The sequence below is a fragment of the Acanthochromis polyacanthus genome, chromosome 14 (genome assembly GCF_021347895.1).
Source record: "Acanthochromis polyacanthus isolate Apoly-LR-REF ecotype Palm Island chromosome 14, KAUST_Apoly_ChrSc, whole genome shotgun sequence".
Classification (NCBI taxonomy): Eukaryota; Metazoa; Chordata; class Actinopteri; family Pomacentridae; genus Acanthochromis; species Acanthochromis polyacanthus.
Genome location: NC_067126.1, coordinates 4,092,350 through 4,113,344, shown reverse-complemented (window position 1 = coordinate 4,113,344; position 20,995 = coordinate 4,092,350). Strand labels below are relative to the sequence as shown.

Below are 20,995 nucleotides of genomic sequence, written 5' to 3'. Positions count from 1 at the left end.
TTAAAGTCCCACATTAAAGCACAGGTGACATGTGAAAACAAGTTATTCCAACAGTACCACCAGTAGTCATGTAGCGGTACTTCACTGGATTTACCTTTTTATATTGTGGATAAATGTTTGTTTGGAAAAAGAGTTTTTGTTAGCATGAACCTTTGAAGGTGTTTAATAAACGCATTAAGTGCATTTATGTTCTCTTCTTTCTTGAATCTGCTCACGCACAACGATTAATCTAAATTAATCCACAGAACCTTTGATTAATCTGATTAAAGATTTTAATCATTTGACAGCACTAATAAAAATATAAAATTGTTTAAAGGCAAAGATACAGCCGTCATTATTTTCACTTTATTTTCAGATGTACAGTTACATCAAGTTATTATTAAATGTAATCGTAATGTGTTTGAACCGTGCTGAATGTATTTGATTTGAGGGCTAGTTACTGAAAACTACTCTGCTCCATCCACATATCACACTAATTCATTTTAGACTTTATGATGCTCCTGATCTTTGCTTTAGTACATTTTCTCTGAGTGGACCTCTTTGAGTTTTAGTTGAATAATCTGGTTCAGAGCTTCACAGGAAACAAACGGTGGGGTTTACGGAGCGGTTTGTGTGTCGCGTAAAGATCTCTGCTTTACATATATAAAACACTCGTAGCACTGTTGGCTTGAGAGGGAATCTCCTCCAGCCTCTCATTCCTGTGGAGCTTAAATGCATCTAATCGTCTCACTTCTGAGTCAAAACGAGTGTTTTTGCTTTTTATCGCCGGGTGTTTATTCCGCCTCCTGCTCTGAGTGTTTCAGACTCCTGTGGCTGCTCGTCAGGCTTTATGCAGCGATTATCAAATTGTTGATTTCCGCTCATTCCAGCGGAGGACAGAGGGTTAGATGTGTTTGCTTTCTTAATGCGTTCTGTCAATATCCAGCCAATTTGAGGGAGACGCTGACCTCTCCTTGAGGAAGTATCGATTGTTGCCTTGTCTTATTTGTGTACCTTTTCGGTGTCGGACAAAACGAGGGATGCGTTATCTCTGCAAGGACGGGGAGGAGAGGGTGAAGACGAGCGTTATTTCCAGCCTTTGTCATGCAAATGTCGGCGCTGCTGTAGCCTCACCGGTTCTGCCAAAGCATCGCCGCTCAGATTAGTCTCTCCAGAAGATGGACGACTTTAACCCTTCTGTTCTCATTTACAGACACCAATAAATACTGTTTCATCATCTGAAAATAATTCAGCAAAAAAATTCCCCAAATTTCTGAAAATTTGAGAAACCTTCGGGAAGAAAATCCCAATAATTGCTTAACCATTTCCCTTAAAAAATTTTATTTAAAAAAAAATCAATAAATCCCCCGAATTTGGCAAGAAATAAAAATTTAAAAATAAAAAAATGTATTTTTTTTTTTTAAAATAAGTAAAAATTGTAACTATCTAAAGTGATAACTTATACAGTGAACCCTCGCTATAACGCGGTTCACCTTTCACGGCTTCGCTGTTTCACGGATTTTTTTAGTGCAGTTTTTTAATGCTTTTTTTTAAACAGTTCATTGTGTTCTGCATCCTGATTGGCTAAGGGATGCCATACAGGCCAGCGCTGCCTGCTGTGGAGCGCTGGATCTTCTCTCCTTGGTCTCCATGTAGTGAGACACCCTGAAAGACGGAGCCGACGGAGCAGCCTTCTTTTCCCCCGCCGTCAACCGGACAGTGGACGTGGTCCCCCGCCGTCTCTGGCCACCGCAGCCGGGCTCCCCAGGAGAAGAGCACTGGCGCGAGCCTTCCCCACCCCCGACTGCTCCAGTTGATTCAGCCGGCCCGCTCTCTGAGGCAACAGTACCGCTGCGGCATCCACCTGGCTGCAGTTGCAGCGCTCCCCCAAGTGCAGTATTGTATAATAACTGTAAAAAATAAAGCTGACTACTTCACGGATTTCGCCTATCGCAGGTTCTTTTTGGAACGTAACCCCCGCGATAAACAAGGGTTCACTGTATATCAGTAAAACTTCTGATTTTTTTTTTTTTAAAGAAGATTCACATAAAATCAACAAAAATCCAGCGACTTTCACTGGATTTTGTTTTGTTTTTTTTTTTGTTAAGGAAACATTTTTACCATTTCTTTTTTCCACCAAACAATGTTCAAAGATTTCCCAAAAAATGTTGAAAATGTGGACATCAGAAGTGTCACTGTGAAAATATTGTCTCCTTGCCTGGAAAAATAAAAATAAAAATTGAGCAACCCTTAAAAATTTTAGATGAAAAAAAAAACAAATTTGGCAAAAGAAATTCTACTAAATATTTTCAAAAAAATTAGTAAAAATTTTCCAAAAGGAATCCTGCAAATATCTAAAGTGATTACATATATATCAGTAAAACTTCTATTTTCTTTATGAACATTCACAGAAAAAAATATTTTTCCCCTAATATTCTTAAACATTTCTTTTTTTTTCATTCAAAAGTGTTCAAAGATTTCCCAAAAATGTTCAATGTGGACATCAGAGGTTTCACAGTGAAAACATTTTTATTTTTCCCCACATTTTCAAACTTTAAAACAACACGACAGTTAACCTGTTAGTCAGATCATGGCTTTTGGAGAGTTTCTGGATTCAGACAGTTTGTCCATGCAGATACACAGACAGGTGATGGTAGGTGAATGTTAGGACTATGACGTGTGCATCCATGCATCAACGTGTCCTAATGGAGCTGTAATGTATGCCGCATAGCAGTGCAGCGCCGCCACATGCGACACCTGATTATGTATTGTGACATGCAGCTTAATGGGCTTCTCGGGGCTGGCTGGCCTCTTTGCGATGCCAGGTCACGCTGTGTGACGGATGATTGAAGCCGGACCACTTAACCCCTTCCTGGAGGTGACGAGTTACGGCTTCATTGCTCCGCTGTCAACGGGGGACGAGCGAAATGGCCGGTGTGATGAATGTACGGACCGCAAACTGCAAATTCATGAGGAAGTAATTAACCTCAAGATGAATTTATCAGAAAAAAGGGATGCCGTGTGCACGCAGACAGAACGGAGCAAAACCACAGACAAAATGAGCTATCAAGGAGAATAAATGGAGCTGGATCAGCAAAAGTAATAAACGGACATACCAACCAATCATTACATGCAGAACAGTCAGAGTGTCATTTATTGGAAGCTGTAACCAAATCTGTTTTATTCTGAAGCATGTTTTCACATGCAAGGAAACCAATGTGATGCTTTGGGTGCAAAAGTCGTAAGTGGAGCATTTTTAAAAAAGATTTTTAAGAGATTGTAGATAAAAAGTGAGTGTAGCAAATCCAAGGAATTAAAAGAATCCAAAGTAACCGAAATGTGCAAATTATTCACCTTTAATTGTGCAGTAATACACAGAATGTAATATAATCAACTTGAAATGTGCAGAAGGACAATAATCTTTACCAAGCAGTCACGGATTGCAAGTAATCAAACTTTTATATGCATTTTCAATATTTACAAGGTTCATAAACTCTTGTAAATACTCCTAAAAACCAGAAGAATTCAACATAGAACAACATAACCGTGTAATAATAATGTTAGTTTAAAATTTGTGTGTATTGTGATTTTGGTGGAGAATGCGACATCACCAAGTGTTCATATTTAACCCTTTAACACCTACCATGGTGCAAGTCTGTCAGGACATATTCACACATTTTTACATGCTGTAGTGCAATTTTATTCCGTGTCCCACCTTTTAGTAATATGTGTTGACTTACAGTGGGTACGGAAAGTATTCAGACCCCTTGAAATTTTTCACACTCTGTCATTGCAACCATTTGCCAAAATCAAAAAAGTTCATTTTATTTCTCATTAATGTACACTCAGCTCCCCATCTTGACAGCAAAAAAACAAATTTAGAAATTTTTGCAAATTTATTAAAGAAAGAGGTTGCACAATATCCTGTGGTCTCGTTTATAAAGATTTGTCTTGTGCACTGTATTATATGTTTTTGCAAACCCATCACTGCAACCAAAAAGCGCTCTGAGACCTGGTGAATGTGTGAAATGTTAGTCTAACTCCCCAGATTTTATATGCAGAAAGAACAATCGATCTATCTGATCTGGTTTCAAATCTACTACCAATCAAACATAAATATGTGATCATCACTACACTGGGCTCCACAGGGTTAATGTGATGTTGGTGGAGAATGCGGGCACTGAGATGACATCATCACATTTACGTGTTTAAATTCTGACTAATCATAAATCTAGGTTCAGATATCTTTACTTCACTTCCACCTGAGGAGGAATCCATCAGAAATGAAGCCTGTGCAGGATGCTGTGTGCAGAGAAACAAACAAATCTAATGTGCTTGAATTGCTCTTTATCTCCCATCTGTGGTTTCCTTATCGTCTTACCGCCATGTTCTGCTCCCCTGAACCCTTTTTGAGGTTTCTTCTGTTTGATTCGGCACTGCGTGGGTTCTTCGGGCTGTCGTGGGCGTCGGGTTGTCTAGGCCGGCCGCTGACTGTCTGGTGTTTGGTTGCAGATGGAAGCCCGCTGTCCTGGTGGCTGGACCGAGAAGGAGAGAGGAGGAGCTACTGGGGAGGCTTCCTGCCCGGAGTCCAGCAGTGCTCCTGCAGCCTGGAGGAGAACTGTGTGGACATGAACTACTTTTGCAACTGCGACGCCGACACGGACGCATGGTACGCATGATGCAGCGTTTAAAACCTCCTGAGGAGCAAAACTGACCCGTTTTAAAGTTTTGAAATGTGGGGGGAAATGAGATTTCGCTGGATTTTGGTTGATTTTTTTTTCTGAGTGTTCTTAAAAAAATTAGAAGTTTTGAGATATATATATGTATATATGTAGTCATTTTAAATATTTTTAGGGTTTTTTTTGGAAGACTTTTTTTATAACATTTTCTTGCCAAATTTGGGAGATTTTTTAAAAAATAATACTTTTTAGGATTTTTCTGGAAGATTTTTACTAATTTAAAAAAATACAAGAGATTATTATTATTATTATTATTATTATTATTAATGGAATTTTCGTCCTGAAAGTTTTGCAAATTTTCAGAAATTTGGGGATTTTTTTTGCAGAATTTTTGGATTTTTTTCCAAACAAGGAAACGTTTTTTTTTTTGGTAGAAAAGAAGAAATGTTAATTTTTTTTAAAGAACATTCAGCAAAAGAAATCAACCAAAATCCAGAATTTATCTTTTTTTTTTTTTTTTTTTGCTGGATTTTGGTTTTTATGTGAATGTTCTTAAAGAAAATATCAGTTTTATTGATATGTAATGATTTTAGATTTTTAAGATTTTTAAAAAAAAAAATTTTGCTCATTTTTTTTTACTTTGTCTATTTACAATTTTTGAGTTTTTATTTTTTAAATTTTAATTTCTTGCCAAATTTGGAGGATTTATTGATTTTCTTTTTTTAAATAAGTTTTTAAGGGAAACTTTTAAGGAATTATTGTAATTTTCTTCCTGAAGGTTTTGCAAATTTTCAGAAATTTGTGGAATTTTTTAGCTGAATTGTTAGATTTTTGTTCAGACCAGGAATCAATATTTTTGGTAAATGAAGGCAGCAGGAGGGTTAACCGCTAATTTAACAGCTAATTATTGCAGATACCTGTGAACCCGTTAGAACATCTTCACTCCAGCAGGAGGAAGGACGGCGGTGTTTCCTCCTACAGACATCTATAATTCATGACCAGTGCAGCAGCTTAATGCATTTAAGTTGAGGGGCCAATAATTTAAGTTAATGGTTAAACAATAACAGTTGACATTGATTTAAGAGGATTAAAAGCGGTATTTACAGATGTACAAGTGGATTCATATATATTTCATTTTTACGGTGATGACTCATATGATTTCCTGCACTTCAAACTGCGTCTGATGATTTAAAATGTTGAAAATTCTCATTTATATGACTGTAATTTGTGGGAATAAGAGGCTTCCCGGTGCAGCTCTAATTGCTTTCTGGTCCGGGTGGATTTGACCTCCGTGTTTGTTTTTCCTCCTTTCTTGGTAAATTTGGGCAACGATAATTATTTTTCATAACATATTTTTTAGAGGAAGTCCCAGAGCGTCGAGCTGAAGCTTCATTAACTGGAACCTTCGACTAGTTTTAATCTGAATCAGGATCGAAAGTTTAATTCACACGTGAGGAATTCAACCTGGTGTTTTTAGGATTTTTAATAGAAGGATAAATGTCGGTCTGGCAAAAGTAATAATAATATTGCAAGAGAAAGTGTTCTTCTGTTTATCTGCTGTGTTTAAAAGACAGGTCGTTATTTCAGCATCAACACAGATACCAGGTTTGTCATTTTGGAATGTTGTCATGTTGAGCAAAGTTTTAGTCATTTTGGATCGTTTATGGGGATTTTTTCAGGATTTGAAGGTCATTTTGGTCACCATTTTGGACATTTTTTTCAGTGTTTTTGGTTGTTTCATAGGTCATGTTGAACAAAGTATTCATTGCTTTGAAAAGTTTATAGATGATTTTTATGATTCAAAGTCATTCTGTTCAACTTTCTTGTCATTTTGGACAGTTTTTTGGCAATTTGGACATTTTTTTTTATCATTTTGGACAATTTTTAAGTGATTTTCGATGATTTGCAGGTCATTTTTGTCAACTTGTCTATTTGTACATTTTTTCAGTGATGTTGGTTGTTTTAGGTCATTTTGGACTTTTTTTGTCATTTTGGACAGTTTAGAGGTGACGTATGTTTCATAGGTCATGTTGAACAACATTTTAGTCTATTTGAACAGTTTTAGATGACTTTGGATGATTCAAAGTCATTTTGGTCATCTTTTTGTCATTTTGGACAGATTTTAAGGGATTTTGAAAGATTAATAGGTCATTTTGGACAATTTTTTGATCATTTTAGACAGTTTCTAGGGGATTTTGGATGATTTATAGATCATTTTGGTCAACATTTTGGACATTTGTTTTGGCATTTTGCCAATTTTCAGGCTATTTCAGACAGGTTGTAAGTCACTTTAGAGGTTTTTGACTTGTTGGAGAAATTTTACAACAGTTTAGAAGCTGTTTTGGACTAGCGTGTGTCACATTGGACACATTTAGTATAATTTTGGCCCACTAAACATTCACTTTGGACAGTTTTCAGACTGTTTATCAGACAGTTTTCTATTTCAGACAGGTTTTAATAAAACAAAATACAGGCAAACTATGGATTAATGTAACGCAGTAAGTCTGTTATTGGTGGAGAATGCAGGCGCAGCCGGAGCTTTTTCCATCCTAAAATTGTTCTTTTTAGACTCCTAAGTTCCTTTTGAACTCTACAGAATGATGTTGTGGAGTCTCAATGTAGAATTCAGTCTCATCAGAACATAAGAACAGATGCTCTGATTTTATCTTCACGCTCCAGATATTTGTAGTTAATGAATACTGTGACACCAGTAAACTTCGATAATTGACGGAGCTCTGGTTTTCCATAAATTCCTCCTGATGAGATCTTTCCATGCTGTTTTTTAACCATCTGATCCTCCCAGCAGCTGCCATCGTTGCTGTTAAATGTGTTGAAATGTTTTCCTGAAGCCTCAGACAAACATCATCTGTAAATGTTACCCAGCCACTCCAGACGTTTATCATTTTAATCCCACGCAGTGAAACTCAGCTGCTAAGTGTTAAAAGTTGCCCCAGAGGCAGACGTTTTGTCATTTCTGGTCCAGAGAGAGCGTTGTTCCTCCTTTCTGGCGGCGTATATCTCTGTTCTGAATCTAAATAAAGAGCTGCTGTTCCTCACCAGCAGCTGGAGCTCCTCAGACAGGAACTTGGACTGTTCCTCGTCCTGCTGGAACCCTGAAGGCCACCAAACGTCTGCTGGTGGATTCTCTGAGCCTGAGGAGCTCCAGCAGCTTCTTTTAAACCTCTTCTGAAGACTTCCTCTCATCGAAGAGCTTCCCAAAGAACGCTCGTTTAATTTTTACATCCGCTTTAGTTCTCGGCTGTTCAGTTTTATTCTTTTTGCGTCGCTTCGGTCTTGCTCTATTTTACCCTTCAAGTCACTCATTGTGTTGTTTTTTTATGGTTTTCTATCGTTCATTGTTTTTCCTTTTTGTTCATCCTTTAAATGACAAATATGATAAATTCAATGCTAATAAACTTTATCGTCTATTTAAGCAATGATTTCAAATCAAAAGCACATTTTGGAACTATCCAATTAAAGCCTGTAAGAGCAGCGGTGTAAATGAGTTTAAACTGACGATGTTTTGCAGACGTTCTGTACTGTTTTCCCTCAACAACATCCTCTAACATCTGGAAAACGTTTTTCAAATCTGGACCAAAAAAGGCAAAATATTCCACTTTTTATGTACATGAAGTTACCGTCACATTTTCAAACCTTCAGAAATATTATTAGAAGTTGTTTGAAAACTTTCTACCTCTGAATATTTTATATGTTGTTTCTTCAGAACATTTCAGCAAGAACGTTCCACCTTTGTTCATATAAAACATTACAGAAACGGTTTATAAAAGTCATCCGATTCCTCGAGAACGTTTAGAAAACATCTTTAGAATGTTTTTAACCTCTGAGAACACTGACAGCAGGATGGTCCACCTCTGTAAATGCATCACGTTACAGGAACGTTTTGACACGTTCTGTATGAGGAACGTTTTAGACGTTCTGTTTGAGGAACGTTTTAGACGTTCTGTATGAGGAACGTTTTGACACGTTCTGTATGAGGAACGTTTTAGACGTTCTGTTTGAGGAACGTTTTGAGACGTTCTGTATGAGGAACGTTTTGAGACGTTCTGTATGAGGAACGTTTTAGACGTTCTGTTTGAGGAACGTTTTGAGACGTTCTGTATGAGGAACGTTTGAGACGTTCTGTATGAGGAACGTTTTAGACGTTCTGTATGAGGAACGTTTTGACACGTTCTGTATGAGGAACGTTTGAGACGTTCTGTATGATGAACGTTTTGACACGTTCTGTATGAGGAACGTTTTAGACCTTCTGTATGAGGAACGTTTTAGACGTTCTGTATGAGGAACGTTTTAGACGTTCTGTATGAGGAACGTTTTAGACGTTCTGTTTGAGGAACGTTTTGAGACGTTCTGTATGAGGAACGTTTTGACACGTTCTGTATGAGGAACGTTTGAGACGTTCTGTATGATGAACGTTTTGACACGTTCTGTATGAGGAACGTTTTAGACCTTCTGTATGAGGAACGTTTTAGACGTTCTGTATGAGGAACGTTTTAGACGTTCTGTATGAGGAACGTTTTAGACGTTCTGTTTGAGGAACGTTTTGAGACGTTCTGTATGAGGAACGTTTTAGACGTTCTGTATGAGGAACGTTTTAGACGTTCTGTATGAGGAACGTTTTAGACGTTCTGTATGAGGAACGTTTTAGACGTTCTGTATGAGGAACGTTTTAGACGTTCTGTATGAGGAACGTTTTAGACGTTCTGTTTGAGGAACGTTTTGAGACGTTCTGTATGAGGAACGTTTTAGACGTTCTGTATGAGGAACGTTTTAGACGTTCTGTATGAGGAACGTTTTAGACGTTCTGTTTGAGGAACGTTTTGAGACGTTCTGTATGAGGAACGTTTTAGACGTTCTGTATGAGGAACGTTTTAGACGTTCTGTATGATGAACGTTTTGACACGTTCTGTATGAGGAACGTTTTAGACCTTCTGTATGAGGAACGTTTTAGACGTTCTGTATGAGGAACGTTTTAGACGTTCTGTATGATGAACGTTTTGACACGTTCTGTATGAGGAACGTTTTAGACCTTCTGTATGAGGAACGTTTTAGACGTTCTGTTTGAGGAACGTTTTAGACGTTCTGTATGAGGAACGTTTTAGACGTTCTGTATGAGGAACGTTTTAGACGTTCTGTATGAGGAACGTTTTAGACGTTCTGTATGAGGAACGTTTTAGACGTTCTGTTTGAGGAACGTTTTGAGACGTTCTGTATGAGGAACGTTTTAGACGTTCTGTATGAGGAACGTTTTAGACGTTCTGTATGAGGAACGTTTTAGACGTTCTGTATGATGAACGTTTTGACACGTTCTGTATGAGGAACGTTTTAGACCTTCTGTATGAGGAACGTTTTAGACGTTCTGTTTGAGGAACGTTTTAGACGTTCTGTATGAGGAACGTTTTAGACGTTCTGTATGAGGAACGTTTTAGACGTTCTGTATGAGGAACGTTTTAGACGTTCTGTATGAGGAACGTTTTGACACGTTCTGTATGAGGAACGTTTTAGACGTTCTGTATGAGGAACATTTTAGACGTTCTCCATGAGGAACGTTTTGAGATGTTCTGTATGAGGAACGTTTTGAAACATCTATCTGAACAGTTTTAGGTGATCTTGGATGATTCTTAGGTCATTTTCATCAACTCCTTGTCATTTTGGATTTTTTTTTTTGTCATTTTGGACATTTTTGGGTGATTTTGGACGATTTGCAGATCATTTTGATTTTTTTTTGTCATTTTAAACAGTTTCTAGGTAATGTTTGAATGATTTATAGGACATTTTGGAAATTTGTTCCCTCAAGAACATCCTCAGAACATTGACAGCGAAATGTTCCACCTTTGAAGAAAACCTTTTCTAAAAATGATCTGAGGCCTCGGTAACATCTGTAAATCATGTTCTGAGTGTTACTTTGAGAACATTTCTTTTATCATTAAGCCTCATCTGGATCAATGCTCTTCATGTTTAGACCCTTTACAGCATTACTAGAACTCGGCGGTGACGTTGTCAGAACACCAAATAAAAAATGAAGACCGGATGAGTGCAGCATGAAGCAGAACTTCTGGATCATTTAACTGATTAGATCAGGGGTGGCAAACATCACTGGTCTCTTTTTTTTTTTTTGGGCTTGTGTCATTTTTTTTTGGCTCATTTCTGTCTTTGGTCTATTTTTTGACGCTTTAACTTTTTTGTCTACTTTGTCTCTTCTGTTTTGTGTTGTTTTTGCTGTTATATTTCTCATTTTTGTCATTTTGTTTTGTAATATTTTGTCTTGTTTTTGTCATTTTCTGTCTTTTTTTGTTGAACTTTTGATGTCATGTTTTTGTTGTGTAACTTTTTTTGCCTAATTTTTCATCTTTTGTTTCATTTGTCTCGTTTTTGTCATCTTGTGTGCCATTTTTGTCATATTTTGTCTTGTTTTTGTTGTTTGTTTTTTTTGTCTTTTTGTTTGTAAAATTCCTGAAATGTGAATATTTTTGCACTAAAACTGAGGAACCATTAGGAGTTGTGGTTCTTATTCTGTGGTTTTACTGGTCTGAATGTGGTTTTACTGGTCTGAATGTGGTTTTACTGGTCTGAATGTGGTCCTGGACTAGAATGAGTTTACCTCTCTCTGTTCAGAGAAACATTAAACCAGTTTAATGTTCTGCAGCGTTCTCCTCTCTAAAATGTGAAAGAACTCATCACAGCGGCTCGTTCTGGTTTGAAGGATTTTACCCTGAAATGATTAATTAGGGCTCATTCTACGCTACAGTTGTGATCAGACTAATCACGGCTGGGATAAAGGCTGGTGGAGTGTTTGTTTGCTGCCTGCTAATCCTCCTGGATTCGTGTCCGTTTGTTTCCACGGCGCTGTCACAGATCGCTTCTCTTTCTGGGTTTTCCTCTCATCTGGACTCTTGTTTGTGTGCTGCAGGGCCAACGACACCGGCGTCCTGTCCTACAAAGACCACCTCCCGGTGAGCCAGGTGGTGGTGGGAGACACCAACCGGACCGGGTCCATGGCCGTCTACAGCGTGGGGCCTCTGCGTTGCTATGGAGACAGTAGGTGATCAGATGAGCTGCAGATGGAGGCCGATTAGCCTCCAGTGTTTGTGATGGGATCCACGGTTAGACTTCATCTGCTCGGTTAGAGAGATCACAGCTGGCCGTGTTGATGCAAACCTGCAGGAATGAGCCGCCGAACAGGACGAGCATTCAAAATGTCGTTTATTTAAGTCACTTTCAAACAGCAGAAAGCACACATGTCGATTTAACAGAACTTCACAGACATGGGAGGCATTTTTGTAGCTCATCCCTGGAAAATTCATACATCAAAATCATCAAATTTAGATTTTTTTATTGCTTTGACTACATTTTTCCAATTGTAAGCTGCATTGGAGGATAATTTTAACCATTTCTGTCTAGTTTTATATGAAAATTATAATTAATTATGCAAAATTGTTCTTATTTTCTCAGTGGTGATCAAGAATCAAACTTCATCTGCCTATATTGACTGAAACCTGCATTTAAAATGATCCCTTATTTTAAGTAAATATCTGCAGCTGTGGACTCATGGGAGGCGTTTTTGTGGCTTGTTGCTCCAAAACACATTAAATTCAAAAGGATCACCTGTAGACATCTCTAAAACATTTATTTTCTCTCTCATTTCTGTCATTTCCAGCCAGAATAAACCTCTTAGTCAAAAAATAATTCACTATAAATCTACATTTGGATCATTTTGAGCTTAAACTCATCAATTTAAGAGCAATGACTCCATGAAGTTCCCTATTTTTATTGGATTTAGGTGTTTTTCATGCTGTAAATGCTGCATTTTCTCGAAATCTGCACCAGTTTCAAGAGATAAAAATCATTTCAGTCATGGTATCTATCACAGAAATAGTGAAAAAACTCATAATAAACATCTCTAAAACATTTATTTATCATCTTTTCTCACTCATTTCTGTCATTTCCAGCCAGAATAAACCTCTTGGTCAGAAAACAATTTGCCATAAATCAAACTTTGGTTAACTTTTTGGCTTAAAGTCAAACAAATTACTGCACTTTCTGAAAATTTGAGACAATTTTGGACATGTCATATTTAGCAAAAATTTTAAAATTAACAAAAAAATTCATCATTAGCCTCTCTAACTAATGATTTATTATTTTGTTGTCACTAATTTATGTCATTTCCAGCCTGAAAAAAAAACATTTTGGTAATTATTTAACAATAGACTATAATTTTTGAACATTTTCAACTTAATCAGTTTAATTTCAGACATAATTTCTCGATAAAGTCACATATTTTCACACTTTTCTCATTATAATCCGGACTTTAAAGAAATAAAACATCTTTATTCTGACCTGCAGAGCTGCTATTTTTATTTATTTTTATCATCTGGAATGTTTTTCTGTGTTTCTATAAAGGAGCTCATTGAAAAACTGGAAACTCCAGAGTGATGCTTTAAATATTTAAAATGCTTCTAACTGTATATTTCTGAGGTTTTCTTCTGCTCAAACTGGAAATAAAAGGAGAGAAACAGAAAAACAAGCAGAGTGACGCTTTAAATATTTAAAATGCTTCTAACTGTAGATTTCTGACGTTTTCCTCTGAATAAAGTGGTAAAAAGAGGAAGAAATGAAGAGAAAAACAACCAGAGTGATGCTCAGAATCCATTAAGGAGGAAGTTCAGCCGGAATATCAGTCAATTAATGTTTTATTTTTACGCGTTTCTTCTTGTCAGACACGATATTTTGTTTTTATCTGATAAGATGCTTTTCTGAAGACGTAGACGATGTATTTTATCTAAATTTGTACCAATTTCAACAGATATGAATCATTTCAACATGGTGTCTTCAGAAAAAATGTGGAAACATGTCAGGAAAAGATGCTAAAATTCATCATTAATGTCTTTAAAACAGTGATTTAGTGTCTTTTGGCCGTTATTTATGCAGTGTCCAGCCAGAATAAACATATTGATCAAATCAGAATCCACTATAAATAAAAATTTGTATCATTTTGAGCTTAAATTCATCAATTTCAGAGCAATAAATCCATGAAGTTACCCGTTTTTCTCGGATGAAATGCTTTTTCATACCAAGGATGCAGGATTTTAACTAAATTTTCACCAAATTGAAGCGATTTTAATCATTTTGGTGGGAAAAAAAAAAAACTATAGTGCTGGTTTAAATGTTGAAAATGCTTCAAATTTCATCTATTTTTAGTTTTCTTGTTGATAAACTGGCAGAAGTTTAGCAGAAAAGAATTTTGGACGTTGATTCTTCATCAAAAATTATCAAAAAATAGACAAGCAAACACAGAAATAGTAAAAATTCACCATGAACAACGTACTTATGAATGTCATTTCCATCTGTAGAAACAAACTGATCCAAAAGCAATCAAATATGAACCAAAATATTGATCATTTTGGACCTAAATTTATCAATTTAAGAGACCATGAGTCTGTGAAGTCATCTGTTTTATCTGAAAAGATGCTTTCCTCGTGGTATAGTCGCTGCATTTTCTTTAAATTTGCACCAATTTGGAGGGATATGAATATATTTTTTATCATGGTATCGATAATAAAAATGAGAAAAATATCATAGAAACAGTGAAAAACTCATAACGTCTCCAAAACAAGAATTTACAATCTTTTGTCAAATCATAATTCACTATAAATCAAATATGGGTCATTTTTTTCATTTGCTGTATTTGTTGTTTTTACACATAAAAATACATGTAAAGTTCCCTATTTTTACCTGGTGAGATGCTGTTTTCATGGTATAAATGCTGCATTTTATCACTATTGGCGCCACTTTCAAGAGGTATGAATCATTTTTGTGATGGTATCTTTAGTAAAAATGAGAAAAAAGTCAGAAAAAGATGCTAAAATGCATCATTAATATCTTTAAAACATTTATTGAGCATCTTTTGTCAGTTCTTTGTCATTGTCAGTCAGAATAAACCTTTTGGTCCAATAATAATTTACTGTAAATCTAAATTTGGATCATTTTTGGCTTAAATTTTTCAATTTAAGAGACAATATATCTGATAAGTCACGTTTCTCATGACGTAGACCATGCTTTTATTCAAATTTGCACCAGTTTCAAGAGATCTGAATCATTTAGGACAGAAAAAATATCAGAAAAGATGTTAAAATGCATCATTAACGTCTTTAAACCAGTGATTTAGTGTCTTTTAATAATAATAATAATAATAATAATAATCGATTAGATTTATATAGCACTTTTCAAGGCACGCAAAGCGCTTCACAATGGATCCATTATTTTTTGCAAGGTATTTATGCAATTTCCAACATGCCGTCTACATGAGGTAGATGCTAGTCCTGCTGGTGTTTGCTTGTCCTTAGCGTGTCCTCTAAATGAGGTAGATGCTAGTCCTGCTGGTGTTAGCTTGTCCTTAACGTGTCGTCTACATGAGGTAGATGCTAGTCCTGCTGGTGTTTGCTTGTCCTTAACGTGTCGTCTACATGAGGTAGATGCTAGTCCTGCTGGTGTTTGCTTGTCCTTAGCGTGTCCTCTAAATGAGGTAGATGCTAGTCCTGCTGGTGTTTGCTTGTCCTTAGCGTGTCGTCTACATGAGGTAGATGCTAGTCCTGCTGGTGTTTGCTTGTCCTTAACGTGTCCTCTAAATGAGGTAGATGCTAGTCCTGCTGGTGTTAGCTTGTCCTTAACGTGTCGTCTACATGAGGTAGATGCTAGTCCTGCTGGTGTTTGCTTGTCCTTAACGTGTCGTCTACATGAGGTAGATGCTAGTCCTGCTGGTGTTTGCTTGTCCTTAGCGTGTCGTCTAAATGAGGTAGATGCTAGTCCTGCTGGTGTTTGCTTGTCCTTAGCGTGTCGTCTACATGAGGTAGATGCTAGTCCTGCTGGTGTTTGCTTGTCCTTAACGTGTCGTCTACATGAGGTAGATGCTAGTCCTGCTGGTGTTTGCTTGTCCTTAGCGTGTCGTCTACATGAGGTAGATGCTAGTCCTGCTGGTGTTTGCTTGTCCTTAGCGTGTCGTCTACATGAGGTAGATGCTAGTCCTGCTGGTGTTTGCTTGTCCTTAGCGTGTCCTCTAAATGAGGTAGATGCTAGTCCTGCTGGTGTTAGCTTGTCCTTAGCGTATCGTCTACATGAGGTAGATGCTAGTCCTGCTGGTGTTTGCTTGTCCTTAGCGTGTCCTCTAAATGAGGTAGATGCTAGTCCTGCTGGTGTTTGCTTGTCCTTAGCGTGTCCTCTAAATGAGGTAGATGCTAGTCCTGCTGGTGTTAGCTTGTCCTTAGCGTGTCCTCTAAATGAGGTAGATGCTAGTCCTGCTTGGTGTTTGCTTGTCCTTAGCGTGTCGTCTACATGAGGTAGATGCTAGTCCTGCTGGTGTTTGCTTGTCCTTAGCGTGTCGTCTACATGAGGTAGATGCTAGTCCTGCTGGTGTTAGCTTGTCCTTAACGTGTCGTCTACATGAGGTAGATGCTAGTCCTGCTGGTGTTTGCTTGTCCTTAGCGTGTCGTCTACATGAGGTAGATGCTAGTCCTGCTGGTGTTTGCTTGTCCTTAGCGTGTCCTCTAAATGAGGTAGATGCTAGTCCTGCTGGTGTTAGCTTGTCCTTAGCGTGTCCTCTAAATGAGGTAGATGCTAGTCCTGCTGGTGTTAGCTTGTCCTTAGCGTGTCGTCTACATGAGGTAGATGCTAGTCCTGCTGGTGTTTGCTTGTCCTTAGCGTGTCCTCTAAATGAGGTAGATGCTAGTCCTGCTGGTGTTTGCTTGTCCTTAGCGTGTCGTCTACATGAGGTAGATGCTAGTCCTGCTGGTGTTTGCTTGTCCTTAGCGTGTCGTCTACATGAGGTAGATGCTAGTCCTGCTGGTGTTTGCTTGTCCTTAGCGTGTCCTCTAAATGAGGTAGATGCTAGTCCTGCTGGTGTTAGCTTGTCCTTAGCGTGTCCTCTAAATGAGGTAGATGCTAGTCCTGCTGGTGTTAGCTTGTCCTTAGCGTGTCGTCTACATGAGGTAGATGCTAGTCCTGCTGGTGTTTGCTTGTCCTTAGCGTGTCCTCTAAATGAGGTAGATGCTAGTCCTGCTGGTGTTAGCTTGTCCTTAGCGTGTCCTCTAAATGAGGTAGATGCTAGTCCTGCTGGTGTTAGCTTGTCCTTAGCGTGTCGTCTACATGAGGTAGATGCTAGTCCTGCTGGTGTTAGCTTGTCCTTAGCGTGTCGTCTACATGAGGTAGATGCTAGTCCTGCTGGTGTTTGCTTGTCCTTAGCGTGTCCTCTAAATGAGGTAGATGCTAGTCCTGCTGGTGTTTGCTTGTCCTTAGCGTGTCGTCTACATGAGGTAGATGCTAGTCCTGCTGGTGTTTGCTTGTCCTTAGCGTGTCCTCTAAATGAGGTAGATGCTAGTCCTGCTGGTGTTTGCTTGTCCTTAGCGTGTCGTCTACATGAGGTAGATGCTAGTCCTGCTGGTGTTTGCTTGTCCTTAGCGTGTCCTCTAAATGAGGTAGATGCTAGTCCTGCTGGTGTTTGCTTGTCCTTAGCGTGTCGTCTACATGAGGTAGATGCTAGTCCTGCTGGTGTTTGCTTGTCCTTAGCGTGTCCTCTAAATGAGGTAGATGCTAGTCCTGCTGGTGTTTGCTTGTCCTTAGCGTGTCGTCTACATGAGGTAGATGCTAGTCCTGCTGGTGTTAGCTTGTCCTTAACGTGTCGTCTACATGATAGATGCTAGTCCTGCTGGTGTTTGCTTGTCCTTCACGTGTCGTCTACATGAGGTAGATGCTCATTCTTCTCCCGTTCTCCCTCCAGAGTCCATCTGGAACGCCGCCTCCTTCTACCAGGAGTCGTCCTACCTCTACTTCCCCACGCTGCAGGCCGAGCTGGCCTCAGACATCTCCTTCTACTTCAAGACCAGCGCCCCATCAGGAGTCTTCCTGGAGAACCAGGGCCTGAAGGACTTCATCCGAGTGGAGCTGAGCTGTGAGTGAACATCCACAGGAAACAAAGGAAGCAGCTGACAGATTCACATCCCAGAGAGAGAAGCTGCTGTCTGATGAAACCCTAGACAGAAATAAAACACTCCTGAATGATCGTGTAGAGGAGCTGAGCAGAAAAATGACCAGAAAATAACAGACAGGAAGATGTTTAGAATGAAGGATTGTAGTAAAGACGAGAATTTAACTGAACATTTAAAGGCTAACGTCTGAGGAAACGTCACCAATTATGCAAAAAAGGTCCTTTTTTATGCATTTCTTTAAGTTTTGGATAAGAAAATAATCGTGGAAAAGCTAAAATGGAATTTTTTAAACATTTTTCACATGTAAACTAAATTCTTGAAGATTTCTCTTCATTTTTCTGTCAAATGGACAATTTTTTCTTTTTCATTTAAAAAAAATTTTTTGGCTTTTTTTCAGTTTGCAAACAGCTGAGTGTGTTTCTGGTCTGACCAGTTTTCCAGTTTGTTTTTTGCAAAATTCTCTCTAAAATTATTCGTTAGTTGAATGTAAATACAGTTAGGGGAGTTTTACTTTTCAGGACATATTATTTCTGCACATTTTTAAGTCTTGGGTTACAAAAATTTCAGGGAAAAACTAAAAAAAAAAAAATTAGATCCCCAATTTTGGAAAGAAAAGTTCAGTCATTTAATTGGTTTATGGATTTCTTATTTAAAAAACTGTTATTGTGTTCTTTATCTTTATTTTTCTGTCATAAATGGACAGCTTTTTTTCTTTAGCTTTTTCCTTTTATGGCATTTTTTTTGTATTTTTAAACATTTTTTGGCATTTTTTGCAGTTTGCTGTATATGTTTCTGGTCATGATTATCGCATCGTCTGACACCCAGTTTATTTAGTTTTGAAGTTTTTTTTTTTTTCAAAACCTCAATTTTCCTCAAAACTTCTCCTCACTTAAATTTGAATACAGTTTGGGGAGTTTTTAGTTTTCATGACATATTTTTAGAGACATTTTTAAGTCTTGAAGTACCAACATTTAATGGAAGACCTAAAAACAATATTTTAAATTTGCGAAATTTGCAAAAATATTTATTGTGCTCTTTTTTAATAAATAATAACAAAACATTCTTATTATTCCACAAAGGGAATAATTAGACGTGTTTTTATAAATTTTGAAGCACATGAATTCTTGCATGAGTTAAGATGAATCCGAACACTAACATCTGAGAAAATGTCCCAAAATATGCCAAAAAAAGTAATTTTTTTTATGTTACTCTGCTTATTTTGCTCATGATGTGCCCTCTAGTTATAAAAATCTCCATATGGATGTTTTAACAAGGTAGAAAACTGGATTTATGCAGGAGAAAAGTAAAGCATGTAGATATATTCCTATGAATATAATAATAAAGCAGTCTTCGTGCAGACCGTGGGCTGTTTTTTCAGCGTTTCTGCTGTTTACAGTCGGTTCCAGGGAGCTCTAACTGGAGGGAGGAGCTCTGAGGAGGTTTTACTGCAGAAATATTGACGAGCTGTCAGCCTCATGAATCCATGCAGGTCAGCAGCAGCATCGTATCGCCTTGCATCATCTCCGTCTGTGTGCTCTCTGCAGCTCCCTCGGCCGTGACGTTCTCCTTCGACGTGGGTAACGGCCCGGCAATCCTGGCCGTCAAGTCCCACCTCCCCCTCAACGATCGCCAGTGGCACTACGTCAGGGCCGAGCGCAACGTCAAGGAGGCGTCGCTGCAGGTCGACCAGCTGCCGCTACGCTTCCTGCAGGCGCCAGCCGACGGACACCTCCGCCTCCGGCTCAGCAGCCAGCTGTTTGTCGGTACGATTCCACCGCTGTTTGACTGTTCAGGGTTAGGGTTAGTCTACAAACACATCCAGGGTTAGAGTCTACAAACACATCCAGGGTTAGAGTCTGTAGACAAATCCAGGGCTAGAGTCTGTAGACACATTAGAGAGGCCCCATCCACACGAAGACAAAACGCTTAACAGTTTCAAAAACGATCGCCATAAAGACGAAGGCGTCTCAGAAAATGTGTGCGTCTACATGAATGCACTTGATACTCATGGAAACTCTGTAAAACACGTGACAGACCTCTAGGGGCGCTGTAACGATATGACAGAAACACGCGCAAACAGAAGAAAAAACAGTGGGCATGCGCACTTGCGGCAAAAGTTGTAAACAGAGACCAAGCCGGGAAGTAAATAAAGTGCCGTAATGTGTCCTCGATAATTGTTTGTTCAACTCGGTGGTGATTGAGAAGAAGGAGATTTTGCTGCAACAGGGATAGTAGGGTCACTAGCTTTGTTGCCGCGTGTGGCGCATGCGTGTCAATGAAGATACGAAACTATGACGCAAGCGTAACTGAAAAGTAGTGGATAGCCAGTAAACACGGAGCCGCTTATACGGCGTTTCAAAATCTTTCCACTCTGGAACCTGGTTTCAAAAATGATCGTTTACAGACCCCCAAAATGCCGTCTTCATCTGGATGATACGCAGATTCGGCAAGAAACTTATGCGTTTAGACCTCGGTTTGTCTTCGTGTGGATGGGGTCTGAGTCTGTAGACGCATCCAAGGCTAGAGAGTCTGCAGACACATCTCACAGATCCAGCTAGCCAAGCCTTCCTCTTGTCACTGTGACAGTGTCACAGTTATCCACTGCACTCACACATGCTCACTTGGCTTGGGGCGAAATCAGGCGTAAACTAACCATGACGTCACCCGTTGGTTTCAACGCAGAGAAAATGAAGCCCGGATTTTGCTACTTCCTGGTCGCCATTTTGGATTTTTTGGAGCCAGTGACGTAAAAAGCGTCATCAAACAGGCTGGACAGCCCATACAGTCTATGGGCGAAATCAATTTTGCCCCTCTGGGCATTAGATTCGACGACGCTGATTGGATAAATTTCTGTTGCTATGTCGAATCTCTTGTCGGTAATTGGCTGCTCTGCCGCACTAGAGGGGCGATTTCTCTTGTGCCCCAGCAGCTCAGCAGAGATGAGCAGGGAACTATTTTTCCTGAAAATTCTAATTAATATTTTGTACATGACATGTAAATGCGAATTTAAACACGCATGGTGCTAAAAATAACTGGTTATTGTTTATTTTAAAAAATATTTATTTTAAAAATGAAAAATCAAAAACACGGGGGGAGCGGCGCCCGAGCGCCCTCTATTGGCCAGCCACCACTGCTAATTTTTATGTTAGTGTCTACAGATATGGACCCGTACCCGTAGCCTGTGGGCTACGGATACGGAACTTTCCATTTGCCAGACAGATACGGACCCGTACGCGAGTCTCGCGAGTCAAGAAGCTGCTAACCACTGCAAACTGTTGAAAGGTAAGCAAAGGTTAGGGTTAGGGTCAGGTTTAGGGTCCGTACCTGTAGTACCGATGCTAC

General features: G+C 38.8%; 2 protein-coding genes across 5 annotated transcripts in view; both read left to right on the top strand.

Annotated features, from left to right (window-relative positions):
• The window catches only part of cntnap5a (contactin associated protein family member 5a), a 195,916-nt gene that overhangs the window by 124,687 nt on the left and 50,234 nt on the right, over positions 1-20,995 (top strand). The window contains 4 exon segments of the mRNA XM_051958577.1: positions 4,492-4,648; positions 11,587-11,714; positions 17,446-17,616; positions 19,198-19,416. Coding sequence (XP_051814537.1) covers positions 4,492-4,648; positions 11,587-11,714; positions 17,446-17,616; positions 19,198-19,416 — 675 coding nt within the window.
• Positions 15,141-17,426, top strand: LOC127537013 (uncharacterized). 4 transcript variants are annotated; one of them, XM_051958581.1, is made up of 3 exons: positions 15,141-15,252; positions 15,847-16,279; positions 16,712-17,426. In XM_051958581.1, the coding sequence occupies exons 2-3, from the start codon at positions 15,959-15,961 to the stop codon at positions 17,366-17,368; spliced, it is 978 nt and encodes a 325-aa protein (XP_051814541.1). In that variant the 5' UTR covers positions 15,141-15,252; positions 15,847-15,958; the 3' UTR covers positions 17,369-17,426. The 4 variants fall into 4 exon arrangements, with proteins under 4 accessions (XP_051814541.1, XP_051814538.1, XP_051814539.1 ...); XM_051958578.1 differs by having other exon boundaries at positions 15,847-17,426; XM_051958579.1 differs by lacking the exon at positions 15,141-15,252 and adding an exon at positions 15,304-15,522 and having other exon boundaries at positions 15,847-17,426.

Bases quoted from the DNA above. Each gene is read 5' to 3' on its own strand.
- LOC127537013 (XM_051958578.1), top strand. From the start codon at position 15,959: ATGCTAGTCCTGCTTGGTGTTTGCTTGTCCTTAGCGTGTCGTCTACAT.